The 22,504-nt window shown below is 38.3% G+C and overlaps 1 protein-coding gene across 2 annotated transcripts in view; it reads left to right on the top strand.

The window, feature by feature from the left end:
- Positions 1–22,504, top strand: part of FAM3C (FAM3 metabolism regulating signaling molecule C) — a 28,779-nt gene that overhangs the window by 3,458 nt on the left and 2,817 nt on the right. The window contains exons 1-8 of one of the 2 annotated variants that reach the window (XM_054187144.1): positions 4,738–4,747; positions 9,166–9,228; positions 11,938–12,042; positions 13,122–13,151; positions 13,592–13,715; positions 19,214–19,272; positions 20,719–20,769; positions 21,247–21,331. In XM_054187144.1, the coding sequence (XP_054043119.1) occupies positions 9,216–9,228; positions 11,938–12,042; positions 13,122–13,151; positions 13,592–13,715; positions 19,214–19,272; positions 20,719–20,769; positions 21,247–21,331 (467 nt within the window). In that variant the 5' untranslated portion in view covers positions 4,738–4,747; positions 9,166–9,215. Of the gene's footprint in view, positions 1–4,737; positions 4,748–9,165; positions 9,229–11,937; positions 12,043–13,121; positions 13,152–13,591; positions 13,716–19,213; positions 19,273–20,718; positions 20,770–21,246; positions 21,332–22,504 lie in introns of those variants that run through there. The other variant, XM_054187134.1, reaches the window with a different exon arrangement.

The following is a 22,504-nucleotide window of genomic DNA, read 5'->3' as shown; positions in this document are numbered from 1 at the left end:
TCAACAGGTAATTTAGTTGTCATTTCGCAAACTTTTGAGCTGGTATAAGCTATTACTACTGCTGCTAGAAAGTTGCTGACTGGCTCCCAGGTGCTTATTTCTGCTTTTGGATCAGCCCAGATGTTCTTGCAGATATTCCAATATTCGGTGACACCTGAATGGTTTTGGAACTGCATTTGAGTTTGGGAGGAGGTTCATTACAGGCATTTCTGTAATAATTAGTGAACAGCATGATCCAGAGAAGCATGGCATCAGGAGTTGTTACAGTATACAGTGATTACATATCAGCATCTTCCTGTCAGCTGTGTGTAGAGTCTCGGTGGTGAGCTCACTGGGGTAAGCACCCGTCTGTCAGTGACACTGACAGTGATGCTGTTCCTCCAAGTAGTTTACATGTATTTAATGTGGCAAATTTCTCCATAGGTACGGACAAGTAGGAACTTCTTTGCCACATAACTTTTAATTTTTCCCACCTATGATGATCCTTAGATTTTAAAATCTCGTAGGATAGAAGATGTCTGTGTCGGATTTTAGTTAGTGGGGTGTGTACCAATTGTTGACTAAATATTGAAGTATACAAAGTATATATATATATACATAAAAATATAAAGACAGAGTACATTGCCCCTAGAATTTTTTCTTGCTGTGAAATTAATTCTTCTTGGATACGGCATATGTGTTTGGTGCTGGTTGCTGGAAGATTGCACACAGCTGGGAGGTAGGTTATGGACCTTGTTCCAATCCCTTTACGCTCAGAAACCAGTCTAGTCTAGAAACTGCAATTTTTGTTGCTGTCTCTTTGTGTCTTCAGTAGGAAATGAGTCACTCTAGAGCTGTTACGGATCATGCAACTGACCGACTTCCTCTCCGTTTCTGACCATCTTCCACCTCATGGTCACAAATGGTGGCCTGTCCAGTGCTAGGATTGACCAGTAGCAATGACTGAATGACCAATGACCGAGGAGCGGTTCTGAATGCATCATGCAGCATAGAGGTTATTAGTCACTGGCAGCAGTCTCATATCTGCAGTATGATCCCACTCTACAGTGTCCTGTAGGCATAGCGTGGCCTCTCTGTGTCTTGGGCCTGCTGTGCTGCTGCCCCTTCTACCCCGAGCTGACGCCTGATGCTTTCTCTGCAGGATGCTTCCGTCCGCCAGCAGCACTTTCTTTCTGTCCTGCCGAAGCCAGCTGCTGCCTCACATAGGAGATGAGTGGACGAGAAGGTGCTCTGTGCTGGAGCTGGGGTTTCTGTATCCCTTAGAACAAGAGGAGGGAGAGATATCAGCAGCGCTCTGAGCGGTGGTTGTCACCTGGCAGTACTTTGCCTAGAGGCATGTCCCAGCTTCCAGGTGAGGTCAGCTTGCTACTGAGAAAACATGAGAACTCTTCTCCAACGTGCAGCCTCAGATCGTGATGAGCTTTTGTTGGAGAAACTTAAATGCTTGGTAGTATCATAGTATTTTTTTGGTCAGCAGCAGCGTGTGGTGATGTCGGTACCCTTGATCCTCTCTGACTTGCAGAGTATATAGGAGCTCCGTGCCTCGCTGTGTGGGTGATCTCAGCGTGCAGCTCTGTGATGAGGTTGATGTGGTGGTCTGTGCAGTAAATTGATCTCACTCATAAGATGATGGTCTCATTCTGACATCTTAAGGCTACCATCTAGGGTCTGGTTGTGCCTTGGGAGCAGAATAGTGTGGAGAAGCAGATTGGTCTTCCTGTAGTAAACTTGGACCTGTAGAGGAAGTGTTTGTAACGCTCCTTTCCTGTTCTGCTTGCTTGATAACTTCATTTAAAGTGGGCCCCACTGTGAAGTGACACACTGTAACCATAGCCTCAAATAAATTTCTGCCGTGGTCATGTGTGCTTATATCAAGTCATATTAACTATATGTATGTTAATTTTTCTTCAGACCTGTAGTCTTTTTGTATAGCAGTTCTATTGAAAATTGCTGTATGGGGCAGGGTAAGATGCACAGTAGTGATGCATTATTCTGGTAACAGGCTTGGTATTTTTTTACTGATACAAAGATGTGAAAGCTGTTGTACATTTGAAATGTCTATTGGATTCTGGCCACACCTTGTTTCAAGTGAGACCTGGTGATCTTGCAGATAAATGAGTTGCAAAGCTTTATTTACTCCTTCCTGTGGTGGAAAGATTGAACAGACTTTGCTGTTTTATGAAATCAAGGTGGTAATTTGTTTCTTGAAAAACACAACAGAGAACAAATCAGTGGGTTCAAACTTTTGAACAGATGGTAATTGCAGCAGTGCTTTAGTTTTGAAATAGTTTGTTCATCATTTGACAGAAGAAAATGTTAACCTCACTCTCTTAAATCTCTATTTTGAGATTTATGTATTTCTCCGTTAATCTGGGAAGCAAGTGGATGAATGAGGTTTAGCAATTTGTCCTTGAGGATTTTATCTATATGAATTTCTTGACATGATTTTATCCAACCCTACGAAATACAGGGCTAAGATTCTCTTTAACAGGCACATCAGCAGCAATAGTACGATTTACTTCTGTCGCATATGAACAGTATGGATTTTAGGGACAGTAAATTAAATTCCATTTTTAAATATATGGACCAGTAAATTTTGTGTAATGTTTGGGAAGAGCCTTAAGAATATGGATTGAGTACCTCTGAGGTTTGAATTTTTTTGGGGGATTGTTGTTGTTTTAATCGAAAAAGGAATGTGGATTGAGTTTCATTCTCAGTGGGAAGAATGCCTTAGTACTTTTATCTCAAGCTTCCCAGGATTCATGAGAATTTTTCTGCCTTTGAGACTGACTAGTTTGTGTATTGGCTAAGGTGAAAGCGCTGGATTGATGCCACTAGCAAAAGCTTGCATGGTCAGTGATTTAACACGTCATTTGGGAACTTTTGTTTTGCACATCAGGTATTTAAACACTCTGTCCTAATGCTTCTTATGTCTATTTTCTTTGTTAGAAGTGAAACCACGTAGCAGTATTTGCAACATAGGACATGCAACAGTAGCTGAATTACCTAGTTTTAATTTTGGAGTAAGTTTGGGTTTCATTTGCTAAATTTATCTGGGTTTCACTTGTGGTTGACAGAAGTAAAATGAAATTGTTTTAACACGCAAGCCCTTTGGGTCTAATTCAGTGTTATCAGAATACCAAGCTGAATCTTACACATATATGGAAGAATATAATTCAGGTGATATAATTTTTGTAAGAAGTTAATAATTATACTTCGTGGTAGTTATTTGTCTCAAAGGAGAAAAAAACACATATCCAGGAGTCTGTAAGTGGTTCTGTGTGGAGAAACCTTTTGCCTATGTGGAGTTCTGCCATAACCACAAGGAATTCATATGGATATAGGAGTGCCTGTAGGGAAAAACTGCTTGGGTGACAGCCTCGGTCATCAGAAGACACAAATGGTGCATGATTATACAATAAAATCGATCTACAGTAGTTACTTTTTGAAAGATATAATTCTTTTTGCAATTATCTGGGTGAAGAAATGCATCTTGTATTTGAATAAAATGATCATACTGGAAGCCTAGATTCCTACTCAAATTTAGACGTGGAATGATTTCGACTGTCTCCGCTGTTTTGTCCATGGCATGTCATTCAGGTTGGCACAACCACTGGTTTAAAACCAGAGCTCGCATGAGAATATCTAGTGCTGTCCCTGACACATCTAATTCACCATGTAATTTTGAGTAGAAAACCACCACTGCTCTGAGCTGCTTGAAAAAAACAGACTGAAATTATTTATTAACAGAGACTAGATTTTTCACTGATTGCGTTTTACTAGGTATAAAAAGGTAAAATGTCTTTTTCTGAGCTGTTCCCTGACAGGAAAAAAATGTATCTGCTAATCATTGAGGAAGGCCTTTTGTACTGCAAAAAATAAACACTGTCCTAATCTACTCATGACTCAGAAATAAAAATAAAAGCTCAACCCTTTTTTTTCTTTTTTTTTTTTCCTTTGGTACTAAGTAATTTTGAATGCTTATCTAATTCTGGTACAGTGTACTTAGTATGCCATTCATATTAACAGATAGTAAATACTGATAAAAACAGGTATAACATTATTTGACCATTTTTGAAAGTATACAGACTTTTAAATCATGGTTTGGGGGGAAAATATCCCTCTGACTTTAATTCAAAGCTTATCAGGCTAATACAGATTTAGTGCTATATATCTGGGTACAGATTTGCATACAACAGTGAAGGAATATGAGGTTAATATTGAAGGGGACGCTAACTCACACCTTGTAGGCTACCTACATTAAGAAGACATGTCTTTTGTATTTTCCTAGACTTTTATGATGATTTACAACCAGCTTTTGTATTTCTTGTTTGTATTTGTAGCTGGAAAGTTGTTTTTCTTCAACATTACAGCTACAGATAGATAAGCAGCAACCAGTGGATATTGAGAACAGTCCATCTCAGCATCTTTTAAAAAGTTTTTTAAATTACACCTTGGAGGTAAGAGACAAGGTGTCCGTTCCTTACTTCTGTCTTTGCTTTCACAGTTCCTTGCAAAGCAAACCTGATTCTTTTCAGCCCTTAGTTGTTATATTTAGGTCATGTAATTGTTATCTAGATTCTTCCATTTGGGGATTATGCTTTAAGATAGACTTATGGAAAAACCATACATATGAAACTTGGTTAAAAGTCTAGATAGCACATAGAGCAGAGTATTTTTTTTTGTTTAGGCAGATCAGAATAATTGCTTTTGGTTTCACACATAGCAATCCCGTTAGTACAGTCCACAATGAGCGGTTACCACATCGTTGACCCCAGTATTAGAGAGCTGCTGTAATCTCTCAGATCCTTTTTTTCATTACTGCTGCCTGTTTTGCCTCGCTGGATGTCTGTTTTGAAGAGTATTACTTTCTGTTTTATTAAATATTGTTGTTGATTTTGGAACCTTTTTCCTAATCTACTAAGGTCAGAATTCAAAATTATCTTGGCCTTCTAAATTCTTGCCTCTCATCTTTGCTTGTTTTTGTGTGCCAGTTTCATAAGTATAATCTGCACATGCTATCAAATTGCTAATAGAAATACTATTATCCTGGGAATGAAGTAGACTAATCTGCATGTTTCATTATGATGCATAAAAATATTTATTACAATCGTGTTTGAAAACCCCTTATAAACAGCAGTACATTGCAAGTGGCCATAGCTTTCCCGCATACTGAGAAGGGCGGAGGCTGTGCCCGGGTGACGTGTGCCCTGCGTCGTGTGTCCCACGGCACCGTCCCCCCTTGCGGTGTCAACACACCGCAAGAGTGTTGAGCAAGGCTGATAAAGAATTGGCTGAATTGAATTGCGTTCACCTTGGGACTGAAATCGTGGCTTCATTCCGTGTTGTGTCAGTGTAGCTGTATTAATAACAACTGATTAATAGCAATTATCAATTCTTTTACTTACCTCAATACAGCCTTCCTCAATGACTGTTATATCTAATACGTGAACGTGGAAAGAACTCAGTCTTGGCGTGTTAGAAATGTTATATCATGTAATAAAACATGATGATGATTTGCTTGGCAGGATTATAGGCTCATAGTTTTCCTAAATGAAGCTATATTATAAGCTCCCTGTGTGAAGTACCTCGCAGCATTCTCTCAGGAGACACAGGTCACTTTTAAAAGATGATGGAAGCTAGTTTGGGTATGTATCACAATATGTGCAGTAGCTATGTGGACCTAGGTACTGAATTTGTCAGATTTGTGTTGAGTCTGTCATACCCACACAAGCGAATCAACAAGTGGAGCAGAGTGGGGTGGAAAGCCCAAGCCCTTTTCTCTCTTCCATTTTTTATTGTAAGCTGCTGTTTTCTGTGTTTCTTCTACTTTTGTTATGTCACCCTATGTATAGCGTTTTGGGCTGTCATCGGGGTTGCTTGGAGTGGTTTTGGCACTGGAAATCGCGACATCTGGAAACTCCCCCTGCCTTGGGACAAAATACAATGCACAAGGATGGGTGGAGTAGAAAAAAGCAAGCAGTAACCTCAGCTCCCAACCGTCTTTCCACATACCCACTCCCCAGTAGTTTGCATCCAGAATAAATAGCCCTTTTCTGCATGGACAGACGTGCTACTCCATGCAGGGAACTGGACAATGACGTGCCAGTGTTCAAAAAGGATTTATAACCTGTAACTTCTTGTCTTCTGGTTCAGTGAGCTGTCTGCCTTTTCCTTCCTATTCTTGAGGGGAATAAGCAACCCATGCGCTGGGCTGTGCTGCAAGAGGAATTTCTGAACTTGTTAATATGGCAGCACCAGCTTCTGGCCTGTCTGGTGCTTTTCTCTTACTGTTGTTGTTGAGTTCATCATGTTCAGAGAGAACTTTCTACATCAGTTTAACAAAGCATTCCCTTTGTTTTCTGCTACTCAATATTACACAGCTTTACGTACTGGAATTTTACCATCTCGCTAGACCAGATGGCTGGTTGGCAGAGCTTGGCTGAAGGTTACCATCATCAAAGCCTTATAAGAAAAAAAGCCAGCCTGTAGACCACAACCTCTTCGCAGTTTTCTGCTCTTTATTCAGGATGTGGATGTGACTTACTGTAGTTGAGAGGTCACTGGTCTGAACGTCTTGCCACTGGTTATTCTCCTGAGTGCTGGCTCCGGTGGGTGGGCGATGGTGGGCAGTGGGGCTCAAAAGGCTCTTCAACAGATGTGGTTGCTGCTGGGAGGAGACGTGTCCTCATTTTTAGCACTGAGTGAGATCATAGGAAAAGGAGAACATGCTCCTCCAGCCTCATGAAGAGTTGCACAAGATTCCCTTGATGAATAGGAATATGGGAAGTTTAATAGAATAGCTGAAATTCACAGTGATACTCATCTTGTGAATGCGTGCATGTGCCACGTGTGGATATTTGACTATGCTGATTGTAACCAGATCTTGTCTGACTTAAAACACCTTTACTGCTGTCCCTGATATATGTAAACTGCACCTCTCCTTCTAGTAGGCCACCCTGGAGACTAACAATTTCCTTTCTCTTAACATAGAGGAAAACCAGCATCTGAAGGCACCAGTTGTAGGTTCTTCTGTGGGTCACTTCTTATTTCGAGGCACTTGGTGCTACATGTGAGGGATTTTTTGGTTTCTTTCTAAGTTTTAGAGCTTGACTGATAAACCTCTGAAGTTCTGCGCTAAGAAAACAATCTGAAGAAAAAGAAAATCTGTGTTTCACAGTCATACAATATAATGTTTCCCAAAACCAGCTGTTTTACTGTGTGACTTCTAGATGTTGCTCGCTTCTGTTGCTGGTTTTGTGGTGCTCTCCTTGGCCTTTACATCTGTATAGGGTTCTGCTGTACTCATCGGGGGCTGCCTGTAGACCCTGCCATAGGCTGCGCATCCTGCTTTGGTCTCTGACTAATAAGTGCGAAATGTGAGCCTTATTGTACTGCCTGACAGAGGTAAATTACGTTAATGTAGTAATAAAGTGGTTATTTATATTAGTGGACACTAATAAGTCAAGAAGATACTTTGGTTGTAATTCTGCTGCCCCTGCTTGATAGAATCTTATGTCAAAGAGGAGAAAAATAGTGTTTGGGTTTTTTTAGCCCATTCTTAAAGCAATCAAAGGAATCTTGTTGCTGCTGTTGTTGTGCATCTGAATCTGAGCAAGCTCAGTTGTCCTGTATTCTTTGTTTTTAAATGATCCTGAAATACACACACTCTTAGAAATTCCCAACCCATTTTTATATCACTTCTGTAATTCCAGTGTTGAGGTCTAATGCTAAAGATGTGGAGTAATCATCTATAAGCATTCTTAAGGGCTCTTGGGCTGTCCTATTTTATTCCTGTTCTGTCTTGAATTAAAAAAAAAATATTCTAATATAATGCGGTATAGGAAAAGGACTTGGCATTCACAAATTATGCTATTGCAGCTGGAAAATGCTATGCAGGGCTTATCTGTACTGTAGCATTCCTGTATTTATTCTCTAGATCAAAACCCGCCGTAATTGGTATGCTGTAATTTAGGAAAAGAATCTATAAATCACTTTTAAAATTCCTTTCAAGTTGAGGCATGACATACTAATTTTTACTCTTTCTAAATCAAAAGCATTTCACACTTAAAAAAAAAAAGTGCATTTTACTTGTTGTGTATTTGTTGATTGCAGCAAGCAATGATCACTGAGGCGGGTGGATGGGGCTGTTGGGATAAAGGCATTCTGCAGTCAGAGTTGGATCGTGTGATTGTTTCACTTAGTTTCTGCTCTTTGGTTTTGTTCATATTCTTGCTTTCATGCTTTGAATTCATTATGTGTTTTTGTTTATAGTAAAACAAAAAGAAGAAACTTGTTTTTTTCAGAGCTGACTTAAAACAAGCTTGTGGTTATTCAAACTGCAGATGGTGTTTATTTTAATGTTGATATATTTCTGGGGGTGGGGAGGGGAGAGAAAGGAGCTTAGAATAATTCTGTTCACAGACTTTGAAATAAAACGAGTTTATCTGCCCTGGCAGATTCTTTTTGCCTTTTTATAAGACAGATAAATACTAGCCTTTCACTGAAAGAAGATACTATATATGGATATAATGTATGTGGCTATAGATATAATGGATATATTATGTCCATAATATGCTATGAGATTTCCCTTATAGTAGAACCTTAGCGTGCAAAAACATTTGTCTGCTTTTCAAGCTTTGCTGATACTTATTTTGAAATTCTTATGGAATAGAAATAAATATTGCTTTTCCTGTTTGTTTCTCTGCTGACCATTTTCTTGGAAACTTTAAGCAGTAGAGCACAATGACTGTGTCTTTGGCAAAGAGGATCTGGACACAAATCACTGAACTCAGATACTGAGTTTAAGTGAAGGCGAAAAAGGTGTATCCATTTTTCTTCCCTAGCATAGACCATGAGAACTATGTGGGGGTTTTGGTGATCTCTAAATGATTTGCAATTTTTCTGACTTCTAATAACAATAGGCTTTCAAATAATTTCTAAAGATAATGTACAATGAAATGTTTGCATTTGAATGAAAATGAAAGCAATAAATCAGAAATCCATCTCAAATTGTCCTCCCTTTATTGTGAGCATTAAGAATTAGGTATTCAGGACAATCATCATTAATGTTATTGGCTAGAAAATCTGTGAAGTTTCCTGTTGACTCATCACAAAAGTGCTTATTTGGCTGTAACTACAGTGATGTACTTTCCTTTTTCCCTAGGTGGCTATTTTTTAATGCAGTAGTGTCATTAGCTGGCTGAAGACTAAACATGAGAATAGCAGGTAAGTCCGCTCAGTAAAATCGGACTTCTGTCAATTGTCAAACAAGTGCTATAGGCAGCACTAACAAGTTGTGACAATAAGGTTTTGAAATAAACTTGACTGGTGTAACAGGCATTGCCATTCCATTTAACTGACGTTTAATGAAACTCATTTGGGAATTCGGGTGGGTCTAAGAGCAAGCAGCTGGTTACAATGCTTCAGCTGGTCTGCAGTGACTGGTGAAGGTGCCATGGCTTGACATAATACTTTGGCTGCTAATTCTGTAAGATGATGAAGGAATGAGGAAATGGCCAATTGCTGTCTTCAGCGATTTCTTCCCTGCATCCCACCCCAACCAAAAGTGCTATATACTATTATAATATAGTGGCTGAAACTTCCTGAATGGTTACTGGGAGTTTGAAAGCTATAAAAGCCTTTTCATAGAGGTAAGTTACTGTAGTACAGGGTCTGAGCAACTGTGTTTGTAGTGGTTGTAAAAATAAGATCTTTGCCAATATAATGCTACAATAAAATATTATTTAAGACATTTCCTTGCAGTAGAGTAGCCTGTGTGGCAATTGAACAGTTTAGAGTTTCTGATGCGTTGCACTTTTATCAATAGTTGTAGAGTTATGTTGCAGAAGAAGCAACTGTTGGATCTTCTAGGAGAAAAAGACACCTTTTTTCCAAGAAAGTTGCACATTAACCTTCTTAATGCATGAAATTAGTCATGATTTTTGTCACTACTAAAGTTGTTTTATTAACCTCAATATCTATAACTGGGAGCAACCTGCTAAAGTAGATCTGATAAAGAACTGGAAAGTGCTGCAATTTTTACATGATGGCTGAATCGCCTGGGAAATGACTTTTCCAATCCCCTTTTTTTCTTCCATCTAACTGCTTTTCTTGCTAAAACCTACAGACAAAGCAGATACAGCAGTTCCTATAGGATGTTTAACATGTAGCAAACAAGCTGGTTTTGGTTCAAGTGCTAAAAGGGTTTACTAGGAGATTTCTTCTCCCTTAGAGGGAGTGCTCGCAGTTCAGTTGAAAGGATACAGAGTGGAGTGGATGGTTACTGCTGAGGCTGAGTTCTCATTGATCACACCTACTATCTACTGAAACACCACACTCTCCAAGTGCTACTTGCTAGGTGACACATTCCAAAATCTGGTACCATCTTACAGTTCTAAGCAGTTTTGCTTTGAAAACCTTTTCTCTGCTTCTTAACATATGTTCGGATCATCTGTTCTCTCTAGTGGTTACATGTGGTTCACTTCCCTTTGAATGCAGTAATCTTCTGAGTTCCAGTGTAATATTTTTAAATTAAGTTTGCATCTGCATTTTCTTATGTAGTATGCATGTGCTCACATACACAAGAAGGGAAAGTGGGAGAGGAAAACCAAACTACAAGCAAACAAAAAAGTTGTTATCTCTTTCTTCATCCTTCTTTTCTTTTTCTATCCCCTTATCTTTTTTTTTAGCCTTTTTGGACGGATTGATTAACATCTCTCATCCCTCTGAAGGCTGAGTAATCCGTCTATTTTAAGGTTTTCTGAACAGCCCATCACAGCAGCAGTCTGAGATCAGCAGGAGTACAGAAGTTTGGGGTTTTTTTCTGAAGGATTTATTTGGCTGACAATCTGAGAAACAGAAGCACGCTGTAAGGTTGCTTCTTCCAAACAGTTTGACATACTGGGGTGAGACAGGAAGGCAGGATGTTGATCAGATGCCTCCTCACCTAACTTCTACTCTCAGTTAATATTTTACAATGAGCTAAGAGCGGAGTATTCTGCCAAAATGTAATGAAAATTGTGCTAAAAAATGGCATGGTTCATGACAGTACCACGTACACCCGAGTTTCCATTTCAGATATAGATTGCTGTGGTTGCATGCTTCCAGCTCTTCTCCCAGTAGGTAGTTTGACCACTCAGCACTGGAGAAAGTTAAGCTTGTAAAACTTCGAGCTACTTGAGGCTTCAAAGTATTAAAAGGGGGAGGGGAGAGGCACTGCTTTTTATTACTTTGTAAAGTATCTCTTGAGTTTTCAGACTTGCTTTTCAATGGTCAATAATTTAAATTTGTTGAAAAGGAGGCTTTTCTTTTTGTTTGGTTGGTTTTGTTAATTTCCTTTTTTTTTTTTTTTTTTTTAATGTAATGCTCAGACCTGACTGATCAGAGCAGCCAGGCTACAGTATATGAACAGATCCCTAATCACTCAGTCTTGGCCATATATTAAAATAGAGGTAGCTCAACGGTGGGGGGAGACAAAGAGGATTGTTGGTGAGCAGTGAGAAAACGGATACACATGGCTAAGAACAGGGAAGGGGGATGGGGTTAAGTGGGGAATTTCCCCTTTGGACAACAGCCAGTTAGACCAGCTCAGTTCATTTTGTGAAGCTGGATTTCCATGGAAAATTCTGTGGTTTGTGCTGGCTGCTGAGCTGAGTTGGTGTACTCTGGTGTCAGACGAGCATGAAGCTGGAGAAAGCTGAGAGCAGTGTGTGCAATTGGTATAGTAACCTGATGGACTGGCTCAGTTGTATCCGACGTTATATTGTCTATTTCTTGCACATTACTTCTGTTTTAGCAAGTCCACAAATGATCATCCTGTTTCTAAATTCCCCTTAGCATAATCTGATATGCGTTTCTCATGTAGTTAATTTTGGTAAACTTCATGTTATCATTTGCAGATAATTTTTTTTGAAACTTTTGTCTGCTTCTGAATAGGTGCTGCAAAGTTGGTAGTAGTCGTAGCGATATTTTTATTGACGTTTTATGTCATATCTCAAGTGTTTGAAATAAAAATGGATGCAAACTTAGGACACATATTTGGTAAGTGACGACTGTTTTCTCTGGACATCTGTTAATATTAACTTGAACCGTAATCAAGGCTATCATTCATTTTCCTTTAAGCTTGACTTCTTACAGTTAAGAAATCTGTTTTTATTTTTAATGTGTGTACTTGGGTTTTTTTACTATATTATACATATATAATATATAATGTGTGTATTAAGTTATTTTGTGTATGAAATATTTAACCTGCTCACTTAATAACTTTGATTTGTTTGCCTGCCCAGTATGCATAATTTCACCTGCTTTTTCTGTTTACTGGTACTTACAGTCTTAGTCTGGAGTTGTAAAGCAGGTGACTTGAATGATGTGTCTGGAAAACTGCACTCTGCCTTTCTGCTGCTTAAGCAATTAAGAAATTATGTTTGCGGTGGGCTTTTTTGCTTGCACTGCAAAGCTGAAGTGACTTAAAGTTGGTTCAAAACAGAGTCTGAACTTTATCTTTAAAGGGGCTTTTCATTACAAAAAATCCCTAATTTTAGGTACATGGATAGGGTTCATGCTGTTTAACTCCACATTACAACAGTGTGAGCCAATGTCTGAACCAGTCACCAGAGGCATCGTTAATAATTGTTGAAGAGACACAGGTGTCATTAAGCATTGCAGATGTGTTGTAGATACGCTCATGATGAGGTCGCTTGTGTCTCTCCCTGTCCCAAGAAAGGGAGTCGTGGATGGTTGGGTTCAAGTACACCTGAGTTGCAGGAGTGTTAGGTGAAAGGAACCCCATCCTGGTGAAGCTGTAAGAAGGGAATTCATTTCCCTTCAGCGTCCACACCTCCAGAAATCCCTGGTGGTTTTGTATCTCAATGGATCTTTGTGTTTAATCAGAGAGTCATAAATGAAGGCAGTGCTTCTAAATATGGTCCCTCATCACTTTCATTCTTCTACCGTGTAAAGGTTAATGTTTTATATTGGAACGTAATGTTTGGATGTATTTGATATTTCATTTCAACCAGCCTGGTTTTATAGGGGTACAGAAAGGTTTTAAATTTATAGGATATTTTATAGCAGGTGACACTATAGTAACATCTTGTAAAACTTTTTTTTTTTTATTTTAGCTAGATCAGCACTGGATGCAGCTGCACACTGTGAGTATTCATATGCGTGTGTTACTGCTGTGACTTGCTTTTGCTAATAACGGAAAGACACTTGAATTTTCTGAGTTAAGAAAGTCTTAATTACGCTTTAAATGCAATCAGAAACTAATTTTCCTCTTTTCCTGATTTTCCAAAACTTCTGGTTAAGCCTGGTTTTTGCCAGCATTTCACTTGTAGTTTTGTCTTGTGGCTTTTGATGACTGTGCCAGAGCAAGCAGCAGGGTGAGAACAAGAAGTAGAATAAATAATGAGGTACTGCAGGAACCTAGAATATGTTAAGCTGCTGTGAAACTGTGGATGAGATACGGTTTGTCTTTGCTCTTTCCCTTTAATTCCTTCAGAAAACTGACTGATGCTTCTCTGTTTGATGCTTCTCTGATAACCTACCTGTGGTGTTGTCTCTAAAATCCTATTTTATTTCCTTTTGAAAGCTACAAAACCTCCAAGATACAAATGTGGGATCTCTAAAGCTTGTCCCGAAAAGCATTTTGCATTCAAAATGGCAAGTGGAGCAGCAAATGTAGTTGGACCTAAAATTTGTGTAGAAGATAATGTGTAAGTATTTTTACCTGTTGTCTCTAAGTATCACTTTCAAATGCTGTCCTGGATCACTTTGCACACAAAATCAGTAGTTTAAATGATTCTTCATAGGCTTTGTTTGCCAATGGTTTGAACACATGAAAAAATTATATTGCCTTGTAACTTAATCTCTGATGAAGCACAGGTGGTACTCCGCAATAAAATCAGAAATACATGATATTTTAATACATGCAAGATAGCTTACACTTTATTTCAGGTTTACAGACTTAAGGATTAGTTAGACTTTGTCAAGTCAGATGCAAACTTGCCTCCAAGTAACTTGTTCTTGTGCCTCCAATAGTAATTCAATGAACAATTGTATTTTTAAGTAACTATTGTTGATATTTCACGTCATCAGCTAAAACTGTGCTGTGGAATTGTCTTTTGCAAGTTACCTTTTAAAATATCTATTTCCATAGTACTAATGTCAGAACATGTTTTCCACTTTTCTTTAAAGTATAACTTCAAAAGGGAAAAATAGTATTGTAATGATCTGTAGTTATTTAATTGTGCTGATGGTAACTAAAGTTAATAAAGTTAAAGTAATTGTGAAACGAGGAAAGGAACAGCTTGAAATACAGTTTGGTTTTAAGTGCTGTATTTCTAATAGTTGTATTTTTAACACAGTATTATCAATAATACTGTGCCTAGAGTATTTAAATGAATACCTTTCAGTAATCCCCATAATGGGAGCATTATTATTTATTTTTAGACTCTTTGTTTCTTTGCTCTTAGGTTGTTCTGCTCATTTTTAGCCAGAGTGTGCAGCTTCATATAACGTAATCTATCCACTCCGTTTTGCATGTCACACGTTAGAAAAGACATGATGTTAGCGTTGTTGGAAGGAGTTTTTTTTTAAATATCAGTCACGTTGTCAAGCCTCTGCCTTCTGTTTGCATTTAAACTAGTCCAAGTTTAGCTGTTTCTCAGCCCAGGCTGTGTTAGTGCGTAGCCTGTGTACATAGCTATGTTAGTATGGTTCAGATAGCACGTACGGTAGTGAGTGCTAATGAATTCTAGAGCAAATGGCAAATTCACTGTGGACAGCATAACCCCATGTAATATAGGAAACAGGGTCATTAATCTGTAAGAGAATAAAAAGTATTGATTTACATTTTCCATCACTTTACTCTCTGAACTAACCCTGTAAGATTAGGCTTATATGATCTTAAAAGATCAGACTATACTTAGCGCTAACTAGCAATTAAGATGTAGTGAAGTTGAAATGGGAGCTTTTTTTCCTTGACAACTAAAACATGTGCCGGTTCTTTGCTTTGTGTCACTAGTGGAAATGTGAGGACCGTTCAGGAGTACTATGGAATAGTACAGTACTGGGCTCCCCAGTTCATGAAGGACAAGGAACTGCTGGAGAGGGTTAAAGCAAAGGGCTATGAAGATGAAGAAAGACTTTATGACTTTCTTATGAAGAAAGACTGAGGGACTTGGGTCTTTTTAGTCTGGAAAAAAGACGGCTGAGGGGGGATCTTATCAACGCTTATCAATACTTGAAGGGTGGGTGTCAGGAGGATGGGGCCAGGCTCTTTTCTGTGGTGGCCAGTGACAGGACAAGAGGTAATGGGCACAAACTTGAGCATAGGAAGTTCCACCTAAACATGAGGAGGAACTTCTTTACTTTGAGGGTGGCAGAGCACTGGCACAGGCTGCCCAGAGAGGTGGTGGAGTCTCCGTCTCTGGAGACATTCAAAACCCGCCTGGACGCGTTCCTGTGCAACCTGCTGTAGGTGACCCTGCTCTGGCAGGGGGGTTGGACTAGATGATCTCCAGAGGTCCCTTCCAACCCCAGTCATTCTGTGATTCATATTTCAAGCCGTTCTTCTGCGAGGCCAGAGCTCGCTCGCCTGCGCAGCGCAAGAGCAGGTTTGCAGCGGCACATCATGGCATGGTCGGGGAGCGAGTGTGAAGCAAGCAGGAGCACGCCGGTGGCACGCATGAAATAAAAGCTGCCGGGTTCTGGTTTCCATTCATATCGTTGATTCGCTTTGTGACCTTGGACAGTCTTGTCTAATATCTGCACGGTATTTTTATTGGTGTTACAAAACCTACTACCTTCTCATTCTGGTTGCTAGGAGCTTAATATCTGCAAAGGCTGAAGGTGATTCATTAATTAAAAGTTGTGGGAGGGCAAGTAATATTTTAGCTTCAGGATTGTAGTGTGCATGTGTGTGTTTGGTTTTTTTAATGTCTTGCTTACTTGTTAACTAAGAAGAGATTGTTGTTCCTGTCCAAAAAAAAGTAAAATAAATCCTCTACTGGATATTTCACTGAAGAAAGTGATGAAAAGACAGTAGTTGCTGGCAAGAAACCCTCTATTCTTTTAATACTAGCGCATACCTTAGTGCACAGCCATTGGAGTCTTGAGTCCAATTTCCCTTGGCAAAAGTCTTTCTGAATTCCTTCTGAGGAGGACTTATAATGCCTGTTTAAATGTCCACCAGAAAATGTGATTAATTTTATATTATAGAATCATTTATGTTGGAAAAGACCCTTGGGATCATCGAGTCCAACCATCAACTCCTCTCTACAAAGTTCTCTCTTACACCATATCCCCTAACACCACATCTAAACGACTCTTAAACACATTCAGGGATGGTGACTCCGCCACCTCCCTGGGCAGCCTATTCCAGGGTCTGACCACTCTTTCTGTGAAGAATAATTATCTCTTAAGACGTTTGATTTGTCTTCCAAACGTAGCAGAACTTGTTGGTTGTAAATTTTTGGAAGGATTCTAAAACTGATGAACGACTGCCCTCCTGTGAGGAAACTGTCACATTGCAGCCTGTAGCATTTGTGACGGTGCACAGGCTATCTCCAGTGTGTGAAGTAGTATCTCAGAGCTCTGAAAGAGCTTATTACCTTTTCAGTACCTCTTTTTTTAGTGATGCTTTGTGAACTCACTCATGCAAAATGCTTCTTTCTGATTACTTCGTATTCTTCTCCATAATTCCGAGACAAGGAAGCGGGGACAAGTTTTCATAATTTGTCAGTGGTATTTACAGCATGGTTATTTTTGCTGTGTATTAAATGTAAGTATGTCACTTAGTTTGAGGGCACTAAAGGTGCCGATATAATTCAGAATGTATTCAGTTTCGCAATTTTTCTTTTTCCTTATATAGATATTTTGGTGTGAAATAGGAATTCTGCTGTATAGAAGTTCAGTTATACCCTTGTTCTCCTATATTGGAAGGACGTAATGCAAATTAAAAGGAACAAAATGTAGTCATCATCAAAATATTAAATATTGTAGCGGTACTTCGTGGGCTTTTTAGATGAAGGGGTGATACTGCTATACTTCTTTACCAGCAACTTCTGCAGTTCTACTTCTTCTGTTACGAAGCCAGTTGCATGATTGTGCCACTGTAACGTTATTAGCAGAATGTTGCACTACATTCCTTTAGTAGCTCTTGTATTCAGATTCGCAGGGTTTTTTTGTTGCCTGAAATACATTATAACTTTTGTTATTTATGTGGATTTTCAGCGTCTAGTCACCTCGGTATTGGATATTTTGACTGGTATTTATTTACAGAGAATTTTGTAGTTAAAAAGAAGTTCTTATTCTTTTTGGTAAATTAAATGTCCACTAAATTTTATGTGAGCAAAGAAACGTGTTCAGAACTTCACTACCTTTTTTCATTTATGTTTTCAGTCTTCATTTGCCATATGTTTTTATTGTTCAGAAGGGATGCTCAGACATGACACAGAAATCATGTGATCAGGGAAGAAATGATCCTCCAGTGGCTAAAACACTTCTGGAGTTCCCTACTAACCAGAACTGAATTCTGCATTTCAGCAGAAAATGTCAAGTCTTCTATTTCAGAAGTTATTGAATTGAGTTTTAGTTTTAATCATAATTTTTGGCAGATGTTATAACTTAGAGGACTAACAGAAGAATATGGAATCTCTTATCTCTGATTACTAGGTCTTTAAGACTGAAGTCACTGTGCCAAGAGTTACGATTAACTAATAGTCTTTCACAGCTTCTCTGAACTAGCTAATATTGAGTCTATTCCTGATAGTTGTCTATTAAATTTGACATTCCTCTGAATTTTTGCCTTCTGTCTTCATCCTGGGTGTAAAAGATAGCATCAAAGAGGAAGATTTTTGTCATACTTCTGTGATAGACCATTTCTCCTTTCTAGCCTATCACCAATTAGTTAGTATGAGAAAGCTGATGTTGCAGTTGTATGTGTAAGGATGCGGTCCTTCCAAAATGTTGCTTAGAATGGATGTTTAGACGTGACCTGAAAAATCATATGATCACAGAAGAAACATCAAAAAAGTTTCAGACATAACAGGATTTTACACATCTGCAGCCCCTTCTTAGGGCAACCTAGAGAGGTTAAAGAAATCCTGATCAGGATGGAAGTAAAACATCTGTTAGAGTGTGTTTGTAATTAGTGGGATATGTGCACCTATATGCTTATGCTGAGGTGCTTTCTTGAATCTCAGCTGAAGACTTCTTTGTTATCTTAATTTATGTAATTGTTTCAGCCTGTGCTCCTGTTTCTCCTTGTGTATAATAAAAAGTGTTAACACTTTTATTCCTAGCTTCAAAATGTTAATGCTGGGATATTTGAGGCCTGGAGGCAGAACAGAGATCCTTATCCAGTGCCAGTGAAAAGGGATGAGGAGGTGTGGAAGCTTCCTCCCGCTGGCCTGGTACACCTACCGTGGCCCAAGGCAGCGCAGCATCCTGCCTAACAGTCTTGTCATTCCCATTAGCTCCCCTTTACAGCTCTAAAGGGCTTCCATTTCACAGGGCGTCTCTTCTTCCCAGCTCCTTTGCCACTCTGACTTTGGCCAAGTAATTGCTTTCATAGATTGTGACAGGTTTTTTGGGATGTGTAACTGTACTCCAAGATTATATTCAACTTTTGTGTAAAGTCACATCAATGTATTAGCTATTTTTCTTGAGTTTAGGTGTCCCGTTATAGGTACAAGTAACTAACTGCTTTGACTTTGTCATTTCTTAGTGTGATGCTGCAATATTAATTTGAAATGCCTCTGTTCAGTTAGCTTTTAAACTCATTAACACATTTTTGTTCCTCATGTACGAAAAAAAAAAAAGCTTAAAATGTTGGTTGCATGACTGTGCTAAGCTCCTCAGGTTATTATTTATTTCAGGCTCTTTAACTGCAAGGAATCTTCTTAAATACATTAATAGCACTTTATTTTTTGTGACACTTAAAAATGCACACGTACTCTGAAACCAAGATGATTAAGCAATCAAATGAAATGGATACAACTGGGGATATTTGATCTATTGTTCTTAGTTCAGTGGTACCATAAGAGCCCACAGATTAGTTCAGGAAGATTTTGTTTCATTTAAGTACTTATGAGCATGTGGTCTTTCAGCTATGTATCTCTTAAAATTTGATTGATCCTATTTAAAAATCAGAAATATTTTTCATCAAGAAATTGTCCTATTAAAAATAAAATTGTTTGCTTTGTTTCAGTTTAATGAGCGGAGTTAAAAATAATGTTGGCAGAGGAATAAATGTGGCCTTGGTCAATGGTAAGTGGCATTTTAAGTGAGCAAATTGTCTTCATTTTCAGATTGTTTCCAAAATTTAAGGTGAAATACTAAGGGATGGTGAAAGGCAAGCAGGGGGAGAAAAGGATATTTTTCAGCATATTTATACTGAGACAACATCAGATCTTGGAACTCTACACCTTTTTGTTAGAAAGTAGAAAAACTCAGTGCTTTTTTGTTTCTAAAAATTTGTAGTAAAAATAGTCACCACAGCATTCCACGTTACTATCTCAGTGATACATCAAGTAAATTCCTAATGCACATATAACATGAAAAAAGACACGAGACGCGTGCTACTTCTTTTGACTTTGTATGTTGCCATCACTAATAGGACTTTGTAGACTAAATTCTTCTGTTGATCTCTTTTCAGTGTAACTTATTTAACAATTCTGTTACTACAGATCTGAAGACATGGCTCATTATTTCCTAGCTTGAAATCAATATATATGATTAGTCCATATGTATAGATCTTGTCCCTAAATACATCGTGTTAGGTAATTTTGTTCAGGATTCTTAACTTTCATTAAAACCACAGAAATTTACCTCTGTGTCATCTTGATCACCTTGGAAAACTGAACTGTCAGTACTGGCAGGCTTGTCCTTAACATACAGGATGCAATTCCTTGGATCACTGAGGCACCACTTCGTCATTTTGCTGTAATATAAATTCATGTTATTTTTGGATTGTACTCAGGTTTACGTCATCTAAAGCATGACTTGAACAATACTCGCCTAATCCTATTTTGCCCTCCTAAATTGTCCCAATCTGTTCAAACCCAAAATACTTATCTTTGTGTTATATAGCTGCCGGTCTTTCTCCCTGTCTTCCAAACTTTAAATGAATGTCTGTATTAAAAAGAAAACTGTGCGTTCCATTAAATACTGCCTTTGGAGAACATAGTGGGGAAGAAAAAAGCTAATGAGATGACTATATTGTCCACTTTCTTCTAATTGTTCTGGATGTTTAAATTGACTAAGAATTTCCAGTCTATAGCAAAACATGCAGTATAATTTTAATCTTTCTTACTTTCCATGTGGCACTAAAGGCAAAAGGCAACATATCGCTGTGCTATCAGTTTTTGTAAAAACAACTTCAAAAAAAAAGCGCAAATACATGAAGTGAGTTCTCTTTATTGTTGGTGGAGGCTGCGGGCTTCTTGTTTTTTTTATATCCACTTCAAGCAAAATCAAAAGTTTGTGTCTTCTCTGTTTTTTTTTTTTTCTTCTTACCTTTTCCTGCATCTTTTCACAAACTACTACACTGTTTAAGGAGCAATCTTCATAAAAGATAAATCCATTACTGTGGTAACTCCTATATGGTGTCTTCTGCAGCACTTCTCTGAAACAGTCATTAAGGGGAGTCAGGAGTGTTGTCTGTAAGATAATTTTGGCTATATTTGCTGACACTAAATATTTCTCTTTCTCCAGGTAAAACAGGAGAACCAGTAGACACTAAATTCTTTGACATGTGGGGAGGAGGTAAGTGCAGTTACCTTAGCTGGTTAGAGAGAAACAACTTAAATGCCTTTTTTTTTTTTTTCTTTTCTTTTCTTCCCCACCGCCTTTCTCCAGGCTGTATTTGCTGTGGTGGTTTAAGGTGATAGTTAAGGGGGTGCTTCACTTCTGCCTTTGCAATTGTGAGGAGAGTGCAACTTTAAAGAAATACAAATAATTGAGATGGGGGGGAATGGTATGGTTAATCAAACACACTTGTTCTCTCGAGTAGTTCCCACTAGTGGTTATATCTTTACACAATATGGATGAAACTCTTTCTATAAAATCAAAGAGTTCTCTCTGATGAATTTTATCTTTCTCCCGCTTTGCATCTGTTCATAAATTCATAAGTACGTTTACAAATATTCTTAAAAGGAATGTCTTTGCACAAAGGCTTTGCAGGGGTTTAAATATGGAATGGTTGCTTGTTACTAAACAGCTGCGTGTTCTCTCTCTTTTCAGATGTGGCACCGTTTATTGAATTTCTGAAGTCCATCCAAGATGGAACGATAGTGTTAATGGGAACATATGATGATGGTGCAACCAAGTATGTCATTGATTTATGTAGTCAATATTGCTTAAACCTTTAAATGCTGAAAAAAATACTAGAAAAAAACCAACGCATTATCACCCAATCACTTCTGATGAAGTTTTGTTCTTCCAAGATGACAGATTTGAAACTATGCTTTCAGTTTATTAGTTTTATAATGCTGATGTGCTTTGGGGACAGCAAGGACCAAATTAAAAGTAACCAGGTATAATGGATTATGTATGTATTTACATAGAGGACTGTTAGGTGTATACTTTTGTGATCCCAACAACAGAGAAACAATAAATGAGATATTAAATTAGGTCCTTTAGCAGAAATATCACAAGTGTTTGAAAATTTGAAAGGTCTAGAGATTAATAGTTGACTAATTAGCAACTGCTATATCAGTACACATAGTTGGGTTTTTTTGCTCCTCTGAGAAAGGATGTTGATGCAACGAGAAGACAACATAGGTCATATGGTCAGTCCAACAAACCGCTTACTTGTAGCCATGTCAGGTATTGTACTTTTCTTAAACCTTATCCTCCCAGGTTCCTGAAGACCCTGTAGGTTTCTCTCCTAGAATTTTTCCCCACCTCTTTTTTTTTTTTGTTGTTTTTTTTTTTTTTTTTTTTTTTAATGTATGCTGCCAAAAATACCTGTCTTTTTAGAGATGTGATGGTTTTCCTATTGCTGAGAGCTCATTCTTTTTTATGCTAGTAAATTCAGATATGTCCAGACATAGGAACGTGACTGTGAGAACATACTCTGGTGGAAATTGGTCTGTTCCATCCAGCGCTTTTCTCAGGTCTACTCCAGGACAGAATTTGGTGGTTACAGGGGTGCAGAGACCGTTCCGAGCAGGCCTTGCCTGTATCCTTCCTTTTGAAGTCTGAGAGGTTACTAGTGTGCGCTTTATACTTTTTGGCCTCAGTATTTGGACTGTTCCACCCTAAAGCTGTTAAATTATTAAAGTAGACATAGCCTAAGAGGATTTAGTTCTCTTTAAGCATTATCTTCCAAGCATCCCAACTTTGGTCACCTTGAATAGATACTAAAAAATACTGTAAAATTTGTATTGTAACCTACTTCTCACTTAAGTCATCCTGTCCAAAGGATTAATCTTCATAGTGAAAAATAAGAGGTTTTTTGTTTTGTTTTGTTTTCCTTTGTGGTAAGTGTCAGTATGTT

Source organism: Rissa tridactyla, chromosome 1 (genome assembly GCF_028500815.1).
Source record: "Rissa tridactyla isolate bRisTri1 chromosome 1, bRisTri1.patW.cur.20221130, whole genome shotgun sequence".
Lineage (NCBI taxonomy): Eukaryota > Metazoa > Chordata > Aves > Charadriiformes > Laridae > Rissa > Rissa tridactyla.
Note: the sequence above shows the minus strand (reverse complement) of the source record. Positions and strands in the feature narration are given on the sequence as shown.